This window comes from Neophocaena asiaeorientalis, unplaced genomic scaffold, assembly GCF_003031525.2.
Source record: "Neophocaena asiaeorientalis asiaeorientalis breed wild unplaced genomic scaffold, Neophocaena_asiaeorientalis_V1.1 scaffold635, whole genome shotgun sequence".
Lineage (NCBI taxonomy): Eukaryota > Metazoa > Chordata > Mammalia > Artiodactyla > Phocoenidae > Neophocaena > Neophocaena asiaeorientalis.
The window spans coordinates 1,945,007-1,962,343 of NW_020174929.1; the positions used below are offsets into that span (position 1 = coordinate 1,945,007).

Sequence of the window (17,337 nt, forward strand, 5' to 3'; positions counted from 1 at the left end):
CTTCAGCTCCGGAGTCGGGTCCAGGTGCCCAGCCAGAGACTGTGGGAATGGACAGACAGACAGTGACCAGACCATATACAGTATCACAGTCTGTCCCACAGCCTCTGCACCAACTGGCCTGGAATAGTCAGGACTTGATCAATTGCTTCTGTATTCTTTGCCTCCACTTCCAACTCAGGACCAACCACAGAAAGCCAAACATGCTCCCCAAACCAATCACGTAAGACAGCCCACTTCGAGTTAGTCTGCTTCCAGCATCCCCTTGCCAACTTCCTCCCATCAGAGCACAATGATGAGTTCATTTTTTTTTTTTTTTTGATGAAGTTTTCCCACTCCCTGCCTGCCTCTGAGTTTCTGCCACATGCAAGTGATGGGGGCTGCTGCCCTTGCTATAGCAAGCTCTGAATAAAGGGCCTCACTTGCTTATTCTTATTTTGGTGGTCTTTATTTCCACAAACCTCGGTACTTCAATGATGTTCAGTGGTCACTCTCATCCTGAACTTTCTGTATGCTAATTATCCCTTGTCTGACTCTTCACCTCACCTTGAACCCCTCAAGGTCAGGGACAGTGTCTAAACAGGGCACCTGGCACAGTACTTGCCACTTAAGAAGTCTCCATTACTTCTTATTAAATATCAGGGCTTGAAATAGGGACTGTACTGGAACTTTTAGAACACAGACGGGCAGTCACTTATCCAATCCCCCGCCCCCCCACAAAAAGCACTTTACAATAACCTACTAAAGTGCTTCTAACACTCTGTTGTAACAAGCCCGCCTCCTCCTACTAGTACAGAAGTTTTCTTGTCTTGTTTATCATTGTATTCCCAGAACTAGCATTTAGGAGGCATTTAAAAAATATTTATTAGATGGCTAAGGCCACTGAAACCTCACACAAAATTGCAAGTTTTTTACCTCAGTAATCATGAAACTCCAGCTCATAAGTAACTCTCTACCCTGGAATCTGCTGAGTCCAAATGCATCACCTCTCTCTCTTCTAAGTGAAACCGGGACTCACTGACTCTGTACCCCATCCCTCAACTGCAGCCTTTCCTTACGTCCAACAGGCACGCAGGCCACAGGAGTCATTCCCACTGTTCACCTCGCCAGCCCTGTAGGTTCTGTACCACCATCCTCTTCTCTTAACCCTCATTCAGTCCACCTCTGCTATCCCCGCCTTTCCCCTTTGCAGAAGTAACTTGAGACTTTCTGCCGAGAGCCTCCTGCCAGGATGAATGATAACCTCGCGGAGGGCTGCAGTAGCTGTGCTTTCTGTTGGCAGTCCACGTTTCCGCTTCTCCGCTGCTTCCATGCGGAACCCAGTCTATGCAGTTCCGATGCAGAACTCATGGTGCGGCCATCAGCCTTTACGACTCAACTGCTAGGTGCTACTATTTTCCCCCAATACAGACTGAAGTCAGAGAAATGATGTCAGCTCCCAAGAGGACAGGGTAGACTGAGGATTATTCTTCCATGTCTTGCTCTATAATCTTTTGTAAGGCTTGAATCTTTTGATGTATCTTTTAAAATAATTTTAAACAACTTAAAAAAAATAAGGATTCTCCTTTGCCCTCTTGGACTTCTACCGTTCATACCCTGACGACCTTCAACTGTGGGTTCATCCAGCATCCCTCTTTGTTTCTGACCCTAAGCTACTGGAGACTGCTGTACAAAGTTGGGAAACGGAGCGACTACTCTGGTCTCTAGTGTGGCTCTATAACCTTCCCTCGAGCCCTAAGCGGCTCTAATTTCCCCTCGTAGCTGTTACAAACCTCCCCACTCCTACTCTGTGCCAGCTGGTTTTCTCTGGGTCTACTTTTCTTTCCCCACTGGAGCCCAGGCATCTCTAAGTACTGGTGCTGGTGTCTCTCTCCCTCCTGGTTTTCCCCTCACCTGATCACACACGAATCCTCATATTACATCCATCCTTTCATCACTCTCCCTCCCTGACCCCCTTTCTCATTTCTTTCAAGGACAACCTTTTTTTTAAAAAAAACATTTATTTATTTGGCTGCGCCAGGTCTTAGTTGCGGCACGCTGGATCTTTTTTTTTAAGTTGCGGCATGTGGGCTCTTAGCTGCAGCATGCATGTGGGATCTAGTTCCCTGACCAGGGATTGAACCTGGCCCCTGCATTGGGAGCTCATAGTTTTAACCACTGGACCACCAGTGGTCCCTCAAGGACAAACTTCTTGAAGAGCAGAGCACACTCACTGACCCCTGGGCTCCCACCCAGTCCTCAGCCCCTGCAGACCGGCTACCACTGCACACAAATGGCTCTTGAAGGTCATGACCTCAAATTCGACCAAATTGAGGTCATGATCTCAAATTCAACCAACCGTCAAACTCGAAGGCCTCTTCTCTGACGTGTGCACCACTGGCTGCCCACGTAAGTTCCTTCCTCCTGTTTTATCTGATCTTCCATTGGCTTGTCTTCTCTTGCCCCTTGAACAAAAGACCTTCTAAAGGTTCCCCTGTGACCTCCATCCTTCTCAGGCCGCATGATCGCCTTGTTAACCTTCTCGAACCGACCCTCAGCTGTGAGGGAATCTCCCAAATCCATACCTGCAAGCCTGTACTTGCGGGGAGCCAGGCCCATTTCCTGGCTGTGTTGTCCCCCGACTTTGGTGCAGACGCCTCAAGCTCAGCACACAGGGTCTGACTGTCTCCTCACGGAACCTGCTCAGCTCCCGTGACTCTCTGTCTCAATGGCGAGGTGGGGGCAGCTTCCTCCAGCTCTCAGCACCCTCCCTCCCTCGTTTTCACATCCAGCCGGCTGACATGTACCAGCCCATCACCATGGTGACCCTCCCATCTCTTCTTCTTTCCACACCCACGGCTGTTTCTAGCCCTGTCGCTGCTTTTCTCAGCAACTGCAACAGCATTTCCCCTTTTCTACCGATCGCAGTGGGTGCCCACCCGCACGCAGGCTGTGATGCCTGTCCAGCCCACCCCCCTCTTGTACTCCAGACCCTGACAGATGCTGACTTACGGGAAATGGCCTGTCTGGGTACCATCTTGGCCCTGAGCTAATGCCTGCCATAAGGTGGCTTTCCCCGCTGTGGACAACTCCCAGTGACTTAAGGCAGAGAAGTATAAGGGTGCATGTTCACCTTTCTCCCTGCCCTGCTCCTTTTAAATGGATCCATCCGACCAACCCAACAAGTCCTAAACGGCATCTTCACAAAGAGCTCAGTTATGTACAGTGAAAGAACCTTTACAGCCAAATAAAGGTGACAACACAAAGTAACAAAGAGCTTTATTTCCTGGTTTCTTCTAGGTTTTGCTAACAACCTGGATTCCTGCACTGTTGAGCATGTCAACTGTCACAAACACATCACCTTGGGGAGGAAACAAGTCGCTTTTTTCTAAAGCCCATGGACACACCGGGAAAGGACACACCAGGACACTCCCTGGTCCCCCCGTTTCCCCTCCTTCTCCTGGCATCTCTGTCACATGGGAAGGGTCCAGGCAGGAGGCTGAATCCGAGCAACACTCTCCTGTTACTCCCTCCCTCATCCCTGGATCCCTCTTGGGGAACCAAGAAGGATAATTCCCTTTTCCTGGTTCTCAAATGGAGGGACTTAACACCAGCCAGTGTTTCAAAACCAAAACCAAACCAAACCAAACACCTGCAAAGCAATGCTGGCACAGCTCTCTTCCACTGGCTCTCGTTTTCGTTGCCCCACTGTCACCCCGGGAGGTTTCCCCTTAACTGCCATCACGATTTGCCTCATCTGTCAACAGTGGTGGGATTAGATAGGAAGAATTAACCAAAACCAGAAAAGAACAAAATCGGACCCTGTGGAGACTGCCTCAGCCTGAACTCCAGTGAGGTGAACACCAACAGCACTGGCATCCCGACCCCACCCCCCAATTCCTGTCCCCAGTCCCAAACCCTGCCCACAACCCCTGTGGCGACACTCAGGCATCACGGTCCCTCAAGGGCAAGGCTCTGTGTAGAAGGGGCCCGAGCACCCGAGGAGGGCACCACCTGCTCTGGCTCGTCCAGTGACAACCTGGGCTGGCACTGGGGGCACCACCACGTGAGCCTCTGGAAGCCCCCTGGAGGTCCCAGTGTCTCCTTCACAACCTGGTGCCCAGCAGGGCACCACTCCTTCTGGTAGATCTGCGTGTGCTGCTGTCTGCCCTGGAACTTGCCCCGCAGCCAGCCTGCACTGAAGGCCACCACATGGTCCACCAGGGCCTCGAGGCGCGGAAGACCCAGGAGTGAGCCGGGAGAAAGCGGGTGGATCCCAGCTCTGAACAGGGCCTCGTTCTTAATGATGTTCCCTGGAAGGAGGCAGGGAGGGGACAAGGGAAGGAAAAAGGACACATCCATAAGGAAAGCTGGCCACAAAATTAACAAAACAGAGCACAGCTGATACGATGGCAGTGGAGAGCATCTCAGGAAGATCCAGCTGGCCGAAAAGCTCTCAGGCAAGCCTCACACTGAATCATCCGGCCCGTCTGCGAAGTATTTGCTAACACTTACCCTTTAGGTTGTTGTGAAATGACATAAAACTCAGGCGTGGCCCATGTTACAGCAAAGAGATTAACAAAAGGGGCTCCGGACCTGAGTGCCTGGCTGTGAATCCCGGCCCAACCAGATCCCGGCTACCTGACCCTGGTGAATTCCCTGCCTTCTTGAGGCTTCCGTTTCCTGGTCTGTAAAGCGGGGGTAGGTTCCCCGGTTTTCGTGGGCAGTAAATGAGAATTCTCACACACACATACAAATGCTGAGCACTGTGCTGGTACATAGAGAGAATCAATAAATACTAGCTGTTATTATTATTTAAAATGTCAAGCATGACGCCTGAAATATAGAAAAGTGTTTAGGAGGTACTATTATATTATTTTCCTACTCCTGCCTCATTTGCTGTGAAGTCAACCTCGACCTCTCCTTCCTGAATCAGTAAGTTTCTTCAAAATGTCCCAACAGTGCACTTTCTTTAACCTCTACTAGGCATTTATCACAGTCTATCTTTAGCTCCAGGGGGCTGAGTCCATGCTTGCTGGGTCACTAAACAACCCTCTCCTTCAGGAGAGAAGGTGGGCTCGGTGGAGGCCAGGCGTTCGGCACATGTGGAGAAGATGGACGGGTGAAAAGGCTGCTCTTTCCAAGAGCTTCACGGTCACACAAAATTTCTCTCTAAAATTTGCCAGCAGACTACCTGCTTCATATCTCAGCTGTGCCCTTAGAGCAATGTGTCTTTTGCTTTAGTTTCTTCATCTGAATGAAGGGAAAACTAGTAAGTGGCCATCCTGAGGAAGAGCAGTAAGGATGAACCCACGTACCTGGCACAGTGGAGTCACCTGGAAAATGTTGGCTGTTCTGATTATCGTTTGTAACAACAGCTGGTTACACAGCATTTCTCTTACTAATTTACCCCAAAGGCCGCTCCTGGAAGCCTGTGCTCCTCTGGGTGCAGGGTCTGCGTTTGTCCTACTATACTTCAATTAAAAAATAAATTAGGGCTTCCCTGGTGGCGCAGTGGTTGAGAGTCCGCCTGCCGATGCAGGGGACGTGGGTTCATGCCCCGGTCCGGGAAGATCCCACATGCCGCGGAGTGGCTGGGCCCATGAGCCATGGCCACTGAGCCTGCACGTCCGGAGCCTGTGCTCCGCAACGGGAGAGGCCACAGCAGTGAGAGGCCCACGTACCACAAAAAACAAACAAACAAACAAACAAAAAATAAATTAAAAAAAAAAATAAGGATGGAGGGGACGTGATCCCTGCCCTCTAGAAGGTCATGCTCCAATGTGGCTATCAGGCAGACTACGACTGATAATATAATTAGGGTAGGAGAGAAGTTAGAAATGGCCTGATCTACCCCCTCATTTTAAAAACGAGGGAAGTGGAGCTAAGGAGCCCAGGTGATCATCCAGCATCACTGACACCAGTGGCAGGTGCCAGTTTCCTGCCTCCTGGACGAGGGACTTTTTCATTAGGTCGGTCAGCAGGACCACCCTCTGCCATCAGCCATACCTAAGCCTGAGAAGTATCTCTGGTCCAACAGCGTATAGCAGACGGGCTGCTCCCGGCCCAGAGCTTCCAGGGCCTGTCCTCGATGGAACTTTTCCGACAAGATGTCAGAGGTGGGTCTGACCACCGGGGAAGAGGAGCTCCACACCATCTGACAGTTATAGAAGGCCAAGAAGCCGCCCCCGCCGAAGTGCAGGACCAGCCTGGGAAGAGAGGAGAGGTCACAGTGCACAGGGCTATGACAGCAGCATCAGGTCACACGTGCACACACAGCTCCCACTCCACTCAGGATAATCTGGGGAAGCTAAGGTCCCAGAGGAGAAAAGGGATGGCTCTGCCAGAATTGTTAAACTCTCACGGCCAAATGGAGTAATTAAAAGAAAATGTATACTCTCTCCTTTTTTCTGATAATAACAATACGTGTTGGCAGAAGACAACTTGGGACGTACAGAAAAGTCTCAAGTTCAGGAGGTGTGGCTATGGCACAAAGCAGGGCTTGTTAAGGAAGGAGGACAGAGAAACTGATGCCAAGTAGGCACCTCTCCCAGTCCTCGGCAAGATCTACCAAGAAAGACACATACACACACCGCCCCCACCAGGGACACAGGAGAAACCTCATGAACCTTGATAAGCAATAACGGGTTACTCTGTGAGGGGAGAGACTCGGGCTGCAGCTGGACTCCAAGACTCACGTATCTGACCTGGGTGGTATCTTATGTGGAAGTAAAGGGACAACTTGAGAGGAACAGGACTCAGAAAAACACCTACGCATAGTACCTGCAGTAATTACTCAAGGAAAAGTACATCCCAACGGAAAGTAAATCAGCAAGGATCTCAAGAGGAGGGGAGATGGAAAGGATAAATGGAAAGATTAGCACTGGACTCTGTCACGTCTACTGTGAGATCCGAGTGGCCTGCAATCATAACAGTGCACCTGTAATCCAAGTGTGAGGAAAGGATTCTCTGAACAAAAAGACACCTGTATTAGTGTGTTTTAAATATTAATTAATTTAATTATACATAACTAACAGTGTAGTTAATTAACATTATGGAACTAAAATTCTAAACTACCTCAGCAGACACAAGAGATGGGGTAGAAATGGCAGGAAAGTACAGAAGTAGAAATATTTTAAAGGTCTCATCTCAGAGGGAGGGGGGAAGGAGAGTGAGCAAAATACCAGTGTTAATAATAAGGGAAAAGATTATTAATTTAATGCTATTAAAAATTTGATAGTTATTAACTCAGGGAAAAAACAGATATCATTTAAAGATAATATTATTACCAAAAGAATAAAGATGAATAGCAGTACTTCCAAATTAACAGAGGTTTAAAAAAAAAAGGAAGAAAAGAGACTTCCCTGGTGGCGCAGTGGTTAAGAATCCGCCTGCCAACGCAGGGGACACAGGTCCAAGCCCTGGTCCGGGAAGATCTCACATGCCGCGGAGCAACTAAGCCCATGCGCCACAACTACTGAGCCTGCGCTCTAGAGCCCATGAGCCACAACAAGAGAAGTCACCACAATGAGAAGCCCACGCATCGCAACAAAGAGTAGTAGCCCCCGCTCACTGCAACGAGAGCAAGCCCACACACAGTAACAAAGACCCAACGCAGCCAAAAATAAAATTAATTTTAAAAAAAAGGAAGAAATGTGATAAATCCAACAGAAAAAAGAAAACAAGGGACAATAAAACTACAAATGAAAGAAAATCCAAACAGCACAGTTACCCCATTTCAAAACAAGGAGTTTGCATCTGAGTTTAAAGAGATACAAAAGCCTGCTATTTACTGTTTATAGCAAGCATACCTAAAATAAATGAAAAAACAGACCTACAACTAAGTGGAAAGAAGACCAGGGGGTGAGCCAACCAAACATGGAGTGGCACTGTTAACATCAAAGAGAAGCAGAATTAGGGCTAAAGGCAGAGAGAGGGTCCAGGATTGTTTAATAATGAAGCTGTAAAGAACCTTTGAGAGTCAGGGACCCTGATACCTGGGACCAAGGGCAGCAAAACACAGAAACAAAAACAAAGACAAGGAGAAACTCTATAAAACCACAACTAGCCTGGGGGACTTCAATGATCCTCTTCCCAAGTTTTGCATATTAAACAAAAAAAAATAAGCAAAGGGCTTCCCTGGAGGCGCAGTGGTTGAGAGTCCGCCTGCCAATGCAGGGGACACAGGTTCGTGCCCCGGTCCGGGAAGATCCCACATGCCGCAGAGCGGCTGGGCCCGTGAGCCATGGCCGCTGAGCCTGCGCGTCCAGAGCCTGTGCTCCGCAACGGGAGAGGCCACAACAGTGAGAGGACCGCGTACCGCAAAAAACAAAAACAAAAACAGAGAAAAGCTGAGCTATCAAAACAATAACCTGTTCTTAACATTTACAGAATGTTTTTCTTTTTTTGTTTGTTTGGTTTTTGTCAGAATGTTTTACTTTTAATGAACATTCTATCTTCATTTATGTACACAAAACGTAAGCAAAGATCAATTATGTGTTTGGCTGCAAATCTTGATGCCAAAAGTAGAAAATTTACAGGCTGCCACCCTGATCGTAATCCAATAAAAAAAATTAAAACAAAAAAAACCCAAGAAAGATGACCCCAAACACTCAAATATTTGAAAAATTAGGAAATACTCTTCCATGTGGTTAGTATACAAAACTATTATTTATTTGAAAGACCAACAAAGTAGATAAAACTCAGGCAAGACTAATAAAGAAAAAAAGGGGGTGGGGCAGGCAAAGCAAAATATGCAACATGGAAGGAGTTATAACGTGACAGGAAGAGATTCAAAAATAAGTGAATGCCATGAGTTCACTGTGTGGCAATAAATTTGAAGGCCTGCAGGACCAGCCTTGTTAGTGGAAGAGCGTTCCAATCGCCCCGGCTGGTGACCGGGTCCGGAATCAGCCCACGAGCCCAGCTTCGGGCCATGAGAGGTTTCCTGGGGGTTTCGGGGAAAGCTCTCCTTGCTCATCTGAACTTTAGAAATGACCCTCTCTCTCCTCTCTTCCTCTTTTCTTGTGTGGATATAAGGCCTGGAACTGCAGGAGTCTCCTGCTGCTGGTCTAAGGACAAAAGCAACACGTGGCAAAGTGCAAAGTCAGGAGAATCACAAGAATGGAAGCCAAAGGCTTGGACCTGCGTCAACGCCACGGCCCGCACTCCCTCTGAGCTTCTAATGTGGTTGACCCCTGAACAACTTGAGGGTTGGGACACCGACCCTCTGAATAACTGAAAATCCGCGCACGTAACTTGCAGCCGGCCTCTGTATCCACGGATTCAACCAACCTCAGAGTGAGTCGTGTAGCAATGCAATATTACTATTGAAAAAATCCCCGTGCAAGTGGCCCCGTGCGGTTCAAACCTGTGTTGTTCAAGGGTCAACTGTCTGTGAGTCAGAAGAATCTCCCCACCATTCAAGCCAGTCTGAGGTTTTCTTTTTTTCTCTCTCTCTCTTTTTTTTTTTTTTGGCCTCACCATGCGGCTTGTGGGATCTTAGCTCCCCGATCCGGGATCAAACCCAGGCCCTCGGCAGTGGAAGCGCCAAGTCCTAACCGTTGGACTGCCAGGGAACTCCCGATCTGAGTTATCTTTATAGTCCCAAGCATCTTACTGGCCTTACATAATACCATAAACAAAGACTGTAGTTCTGGACATGAAAAAATATATAATTATGAAACCAGAAAAGTATTTTGATTTGGAGGTAGAAGGAGCCTTCTTTAGCAAGAGGATAAAACTTAAGAGCTATCAAGGAAAATACTGACCACTCAGTACCTACAAACTAAAAATCCTGAATGCCTAAAGGCACAAACACCATCAAAGGACACAGACAGGCTGGAAACACTAGCACCACACATCACAGAGGTTAACACACAAGGTCCGAAAGCCCCTACAAGTTGATAAAAAGTACACAAAAAACTCCGTGCTACCGATAAGAATGTTCATTCTCTTTGACCAGCAATGATTCCTCTGGGAACCTACACTAAGGAAAGAATCCTGAACATGGGTAGAGTTTTCTGCACCGATATTCTCAACATGAACAGACTGAAAACTGGGGCAATTTTGTCCCTATAGTCAGAGAGCACTAGTCAAGCCATAAAATGTTGTTCAGAGGCCTCCCAGCCTCAAGGGCTGTGCTTGTTGGGAAAGTACTCCCCGCTCTCTAAGCTGCCAGGTGGTCCCCATCCCTCTCTGGGTGCAGACCACAGTCGACCTGCCATCTCAGTGGGCAGAGGAGTGGGTTCTCTCTCCTAGGCGGCAGGCTGCTGGAGACCACCCAGCTTGCCCACAGAGCCTGGCCCAGGCCCGCACAGCGGAGCCCTGGCGAACCCCACAGACCCCGCACAGCTGCCGACAGTCACAGCCCACGGCCTGCTCAACCACGCCTTACCTTGGAACAGGGTCCCTCCAGTCACCTCTCTTGTTTGCTTTCTTCGCTCTGGAGAACTCGTTCCCCCAAATGCTGCCAAACAAGCCAAAGCTGACCTGCAGCCACCTCTCAGCACCTCCTGCAGGGGTGTCTCCCCACAAACACCGCAGACCATCACCTCCACTGGGGACAGCATCGTCTCCTCCTGGGGACCGGGAGGACTGCTCAGAGACTTCCTGGTGGTGCCCGGCCTCTTCCTTCCACTCTTTTTGTAGAGGCTCTGACAGTGGGTTGTTGCCAGCGGACACGATTTCTTCATCTGGATCAAATCTAAGGAATAATTTCTTTCCATGGACCTAGAAAAAGATGAACATGATCTAAGGCTCTGCTATAGACTTATCTGTGTCCTCCCAAAATTCATGTGTTGAAATCAACCCCCAGTGTGATGGTGTCTGGAGGTGGGGCCTCCAGGAGGTGATTAGGTCATGAGGGTAGAGCCCTCCTGAATGGGATTAGTGCCCTTATAAAAGAGACTTCAGTGGGCTCCCTCAACCCTTCTTCCACATGAGGACACAGCAAAAAGATGGCTGTCTACAAACCAGGAAGTGGGTCCTCACCAGACACTGAATCTGCTGGCACCCCGACCTTGAACTTTCCATGCTCCAGACTGTGAGAAATAAATTTCTGTTGTTTATAAGCCACCTGGTGTGAGGTATTCTGTTACTGCAGTCAAAACAGACTGAGCCTTACCCAGAAAGGGGAAGACTGGAAGAGGTGTATACAGACATTTATCCTAATGCAAATGTCTCCCCTCTTGCCTCTTCCATGAAACTTTCCCAACTTGAGTATTTGGGACTTGCCTTTTGCTTTTTGCTCCAGCCGTGTGGGCACTTAGTACATGGTTTTCAAAGTGATTAGAAGCAAGTGGAAGAATCAGATCAGCAATGAAATAGATGCACGCTAGATGCAGGGCCTAGAATACCTGAGGGGAAATACTCCCAATTTTTCCATGAATTAGCTAATAAGTAAATACTAATTGTCATTCCTGTATTCAGTTCATAATACTTTTTCTTTGTTAGAAATAATCAGCATACATACACATACACACCACACACAAACTGACAGCAGCTAAAGACGACCCACTGTGAAATTCTGCAGCCCTCGCCACCCCTGAAATTGGATTCGATAGAAGGAATGGCCACACGAGACCTCACAATCAAAAATGACGATCAACACGATTGCAGCAGAAGAAAATGAAAACAGAAAATGTGTGTAAAAGAATGTTCCAGCTGCTGAGTATTCTATCTCCATATTGCTAGTCCTGGCAGGTAATGTGTACATGGCCCGATTCCAGGATAGGCCTGTTGTGTAAGACCCATTAAACCCAAAACATCTGGCATTCATAATGGAACTGCCTGTGATATTTTGACCCCCAAAGGTACATACTTAAAGATCACAGTTCTGATGAGATCTCCAATTTGTCAATTAGTATAAAAATTAACAACTGGAGCAGTCTTTTGAAGACCTCGCCCCCAAAGAGGGCATTATCTTTCTAAATAATTCCAGAATAGCTTAACTGCAAATCTGAGCACAGCTGTTTGCGCCACACATCAGAAATGGCTTAACTGAGCTCACATAAAAACCTGGGCAAGGAATTAAGCAGGCATAAGGGAATTTGCTCCAGGCAACACTTTCTCGGTGCAACGTCACCCACGTTGGGATAAGGCTGATGAAAATATCTGTCAGATGACCCTCAAGGTCAAAACATTTACCAGGTCAAAAGGCCTAGGTCAGGAGACCCTTGCACCCTTCCCAACAATGGCAATTTCCGCCGTCCCTCTTTTAAATTCCTCTGACACTATGGATAGTTCAGTTCTAATTGCTAACTGGGTTTATACAACGTGCCAGACAGTGTGCTAGGTGCTGAGGGTCACACAGATGAGTGAGTCTCTGCTCCTTCCCTCAGGGAATTCAGGATTTAAAAGGAATGAAGTTCTGACACAGGTTGTAACAGGGATGAACCTACGAAACATTATGCTCAGTGAGAGAAGCCAGTCACACACGGCATGATTCCAAGTATGTGAAATGCCCCCCCAAAAGGCAAATCTGTAGGATAGAAAAGAGAGTAAAATGGTCGCTTAGGGCTGGGGGTGGAGAGTTGAGGTGAAAGGGAAAGGACTAACGGGCACAAGGCTTCTTTTGGGGGTGATGAAATGTTCTGAAGTTGATTTTGGTGATGGTTGCACGACTCTGTGTCAAGAAACTCAACTGCACACTTGAAATGGGTGAACTGGATGTGGTGTGAATTACACCTCAACAAAGCTGTAAATATTTTTTAATTGGAGGACTGATATAAAGTCTAAGTATACAGTGGGATTTGATCTCCAGATGTCCCACCCACCCAGACTAGGATGGGACAGAAACATTAACAGGCGGAAAGGACTCAATATTTACCTCCCACCCCTAATGCTTTCTTAGGCAGCTCTGGAGTGTGTGCTCTGCAAAATGAGAGGCTAAAACAAAAGAGAAGATGATATGGGACCAAGTGTGGAGAGACTGCTGGCTGCCTCCCAATATCCCTCTCTCCCCTTCTCCCTACCAACAAATCTACTGATTTACAGGAACGTCAACATACTCAGCTAAAAACCTACGTCTCCCAGCCTCCCTTACAGATGGGGAAGCCAGTGAGATTGTGCAGGAACGGTCAAAGGTGGTTTCCAGGAAATCTCTTTGAAGTGGATGAACCAGTTTCCAGCTCTCTCCTGCCTTTCCTTCCTGCCTGGAATGTGGATGTAATGGCTGGAATCCCAGCTGCCATGTTATTGTCATCATCATGAGGATGAGGGCTACACCCCAGGGAGAGAAGAGCAGGAGCTTGGGCCCCAGTGATCTTGCATCACTCCTACACCACCCTGGACCCCCTGCTCTGGACTTCCCATTATGGGAAGGGGGACAAAAAACCTCCTGACTTGTATAAGCCACTCTTCTGAGTCTGTAATGAGCAATTATACGTAATTCCTGACACAGAAACTGGAGAGCTTATAAGGAAGGACAGTGAAGGGCCATATGCCGGATAAACAGCCAGCACACAGTGGAGCCAATTTTCCTCTGTCTCACGAGCCCACCCTGCTCATTCCACCTCCATGTTTGAATCTGCAACTGATTCTCAAACCTGAAATGCCCTTTATTCTCCTTTTGACCCACTTAAGTCCTCCATCCTTCAAGGTCCAACTCAAGTCCCATCCCCATCATGAACGCTTTTTCTCCAGGCCACAGGACCTCTTCTATGTTGAGGCCCCCAGCTGGGCCTTAATCACACGCTCCCTTCCTCCATTCATTGCTACCTAACAGCTTCCCATTTAGGGACACAGGTCTAAACTTCCAAATTCAACTCTCAGATCCTGAGAATAGGACCCACGGACAGAGGAACAGAAAGGGAGCCCACTGATGGGGACCCACATGCCAGGCAGCTCCCCAAGGCCACCTCCCTTAGGCTTCTGGGCTCCCAACACTGACCCCTGCCTTGGTTTACTGGGAAACCAGTGCCCAGATCCATCTCAAGGCTCCCTTGCCTCACATTCTTCTGTCCACTCAGCTATCGAGTAAATATTTTCTGCAAGCCAGCTCTGTGAAGGCAGGTGCTAAGATCCCGGCCACTGGGACCCAGAGGCAAAGGGACATTAATCCTGTCCTGCAAACTCTGCAGGACAGTCTGGACAAAGAGTCCAGGTGCTCTCACGGGAACAGCACAAACCTGGAGGTCAGGGGGCCTGTGCTCCAGTCTCTGTCCCTTGCTAGCTATGTCGGCTTGGGCTAACCACTCCCCCTCCCTGAGCCCCACCTCCAAATGCAGAAAACACACATGAAGGTGTAGCAGACCTCTTCCAGACCTCTTCCAGTTCTAACCAAGAATGGTTTTATAGTGTGTGTGTGTGTGTGTGTGTGTGTGTGAGAAGGGCAACGTGGAAGACAGAGAACTAGTATTTACTGAGCACCTATTATGTGCCAGGCATAAAGTCGGCTTAATTCAACAATTTTAACTGGTAGGTGTTTATCCCCATTTTACAACTCTAGCAGACACTAGAGCTAAGAGGTTATGTAACTTGCTTAGAAACACACAGCTAAGAAGCAGCAGAAATCCTTGGTTTTTCTACCGCCAATTACCAAATGCCTCCTAAGTGCCGGGCACTCAGGTGCCAGGAATACAATATTGTGCCCTGTTTACTTGTCTCCTCCACTCAACAGGCAGGACAAATTCGGCAGTGAGCATCCAACAAGAGGTACAGGGTGCCCGGGAAGCACAGCAGAGTCTCTTCTCCAACTCAGAGCAGGCAGGGCAGGCTTCTCTGAGGATGTGATGGCAAGGCTGAATCCAGAAGAGACCAGGAATTACCATGGTAACATGAAGGGACAGGAATGGGGGTGGAGCTGGGAGAAAAAGGAAGACCTGCCCGCACAGGGGAGCAGCACGTCACCTTGAAGGACTGTGAGAGGAGCTCTAGATAGTTCAAAATGATTGGAGAGAGATCTGGGGCAGGGTGAACTGCAGGCCAGAGAGGGAGGCATGAGTCAGACCACAAAGAGCTCTGCGAGCCCCTTAGGGCAGGGGTCCCCTACCCCTGGTACCGGCCGGGCCGCAGCCTGTTAGGAACCGGGCCGCACAGCAGAAGGGGAGTGGCGGGCAAAAGAGCGAGCAAAGCTTCATCTGTAGCTCCCCGTCGCTCACATTACCGCCTGAAGCATCCCCCCTACCCCACCGCCCCCGCCATCCGTGGAAAAACTGTCTTCCACGAAACTGGTTCCTGGTGGCAAAAAGGTTGGGGACTGCTGCCTTAGGGAATTCTGACTCATGCTCAGAGCAAAGATGAGTCAGGCTGAAACCCAGATCAGAAGGCTATGCTCTTTCCTCACCTCCTTGCTGGCCCCATAGAATTAAACACGGTTTCCAAACAAGGTGCACATCAGTCTGTCAGAGTCATCACCACCACTCCAGATGCTGAATGTGAATACCCAGCTCATGCACATGTATTTTTTATAGTTCCACAGGCCACTGTGCTGCTCACCCGAGGCTGAGAAATGTCAGAAGGGGAGCTGTGTGGGGTCCCAGCATGGTCGCCTTAGGCTCCAGGAAGTGACAGCATGAAAAGTCTTGAGATAAATTTAGGGGCGGTACAGGGTGTGCTGATGGGAGTCAGCCCGCTGGGGTGAGCTGTGGAACGAGCCCGTCAGAAGATGACGAACTCACCTGGGTGTCCTGCAGCCACAGGGACTGGAAGCCCGCAGGGTTCAGCTTCTTACTGCTGCCCCCTGTCTTGAACACCTGCTGCCCCACGAAGGGGGAGACCAGATGGTGAAACTTCCTCACAGACGGCCCCTCCGGCATCCCTGCAGGCAGAAATGTGGAAAAGAGGCCACTAACTTAGCTGGTTTCTCTAGCATTTCTGATGGGTGCCAAGCTCCACACAGCCGTTTTTTGGGGTTTTTTTGCCATCAACTTTAAGAGCATATACGGCCAAAAAGGGAATGTGCTGGGAAGCGGGGGTCGGATCAAAGAGAAAGCCCCGGTGCGGCAGGCTGTGAGCCAGCTTCCTGAGGACTGTTGCCCCATCCCAGCCCCTCTTGCCTTTCTTCAGGCAGCACCAACAGTGTGCCAGGCATCACACCACAAGCGCCCTCCACTTTGATCCTGTGGCAGCCTGGACGGGAGCCCACCCTTGTTACTTGTTTCCTGGACTGTGGTCCTAACTCATCTCCAGGCTTTCTCTGTCCTCCTTCTGCCTCCCCAAACCAATCATTCCAGCCCACTGCTGCTGCTTTATCTGCCCTCTTTCAGTGGCGAGATGGTCAAGGTAGAGAAGGCTGTAAGGGACACAGACACAGATGCAGATCCAGCCCTGCCAGGACCACCCTGCTAGTAGCAGCACTGCGTATGTGACAACAATGCAGAGCTCAGAATCATGACAGGTGCAGACACAGGGTCATGTCAGGTCAGATCAGGGAGACGCCACATCCGGCTTCCCTAGAGAAGATTATCCCTGGTAACTGAGAAACAGCTGGGGCTCCATTTTAACCGTGATGTAGGGTGACCTGTGACCCCCACCTCTTCCTGCCCAAATCATCCAAGTTCACTGCGAGCTTGTGCGGGAGGCATTCATATGTTTGCGCCTGAGCGCTCGGCACCCCAGCTTCTAAGACACAGAAGGCATTCCCCCCACCCTTACCCTACTTATCCACTTGTTTCCTCACCTGCACAAGACTGCAAGTTATGATGAAAACCCAAAGAACTAAGCAGTTTCCTGGCACAGTGGTAGCTACTGCATTTCAGTAATTTTAAGTAATATTTAAAAATCTCTGAAATGGCGGTGCCTCTTACAGTCCATGCTTTCTCAGAGTTTAATTAGCAGCACGTTCCATAATATGTATTTTTAATTTGATGGTGCTTTAGGCTCACTAAAATGTAGTACAATTGCCCCTAATCAGACCTTCAAGTCACTCGAGAGGCTCTCCTGACAAAACTGCGGGGCTGCAGGAAGACCGGCCACAGTGCAGCCGACCTGAACCTCAACCAGCTCTGTGCCCTGGTCTCTCCAACCGTGGAAGCTTCTGGAAAAGCTCCCCTCTGAAATGCCTCTGATGCTTAAAATCTTTCGACACAAGGGCATGTTTCTTTCTCGGGTTTATTTATGGAGATGGAAAGCTGGGCAGCGAGCTGCCTCTACCACAGCCTTAAAAGATAAGAAGCCGAAGGGACACAGGTCCCGAGGGGACACCCCGCGCACCCTCGTTAACCGCGCGAGGCTGGTAAGGGGCTGGCTAGTGGACCACACTGACAGAGGAGAGGGCGTCACCTCCGCCCCCGCCCCCGCCCCCGGGAGAGTCTAAAATGCCTGCTTTGCCCAGCGCCTTCTCGGGGTGATGCGGGGGAGAAGCGGGCGCAGAGACGGGACTGACGGTCACTGCAGTAGCCTCGGTCGGGCGTGCGGGGG

General features: G+C 49.2%; 1 protein-coding gene across 1 annotated transcript in view; it reads right to left on the bottom strand.

The window, feature by feature from the left end:
* Positions 1-3,238: 3,238 nt before the first annotated feature.
* The window catches only part of NEIL2 (nei like DNA glycosylase 2), a 14,791-nt gene continuing 692 nt past the window's right edge, over positions 3,239-17,337 (bottom strand). Inside the window, exons 2-5 of the mRNA XM_024761385.1 lie at positions 15,597-15,738; positions 10,373-10,707; positions 5,986-6,185; positions 3,239-4,289 (exon numbers count right to left, since the gene is read on the bottom strand). Coding sequence (XP_024617153.1) covers positions 3,928-4,289; positions 5,986-6,185; positions 10,373-10,707; positions 15,597-15,734 — 1,035 coding nt within the window. The 5' untranslated portion in view covers positions 15,735-15,738 and the 3' untranslated portion in view covers positions 3,239-3,927. The remainder of the gene's footprint in view (positions 4,290-5,985; positions 6,186-10,372; positions 10,708-15,596; positions 15,739-17,337) is intronic.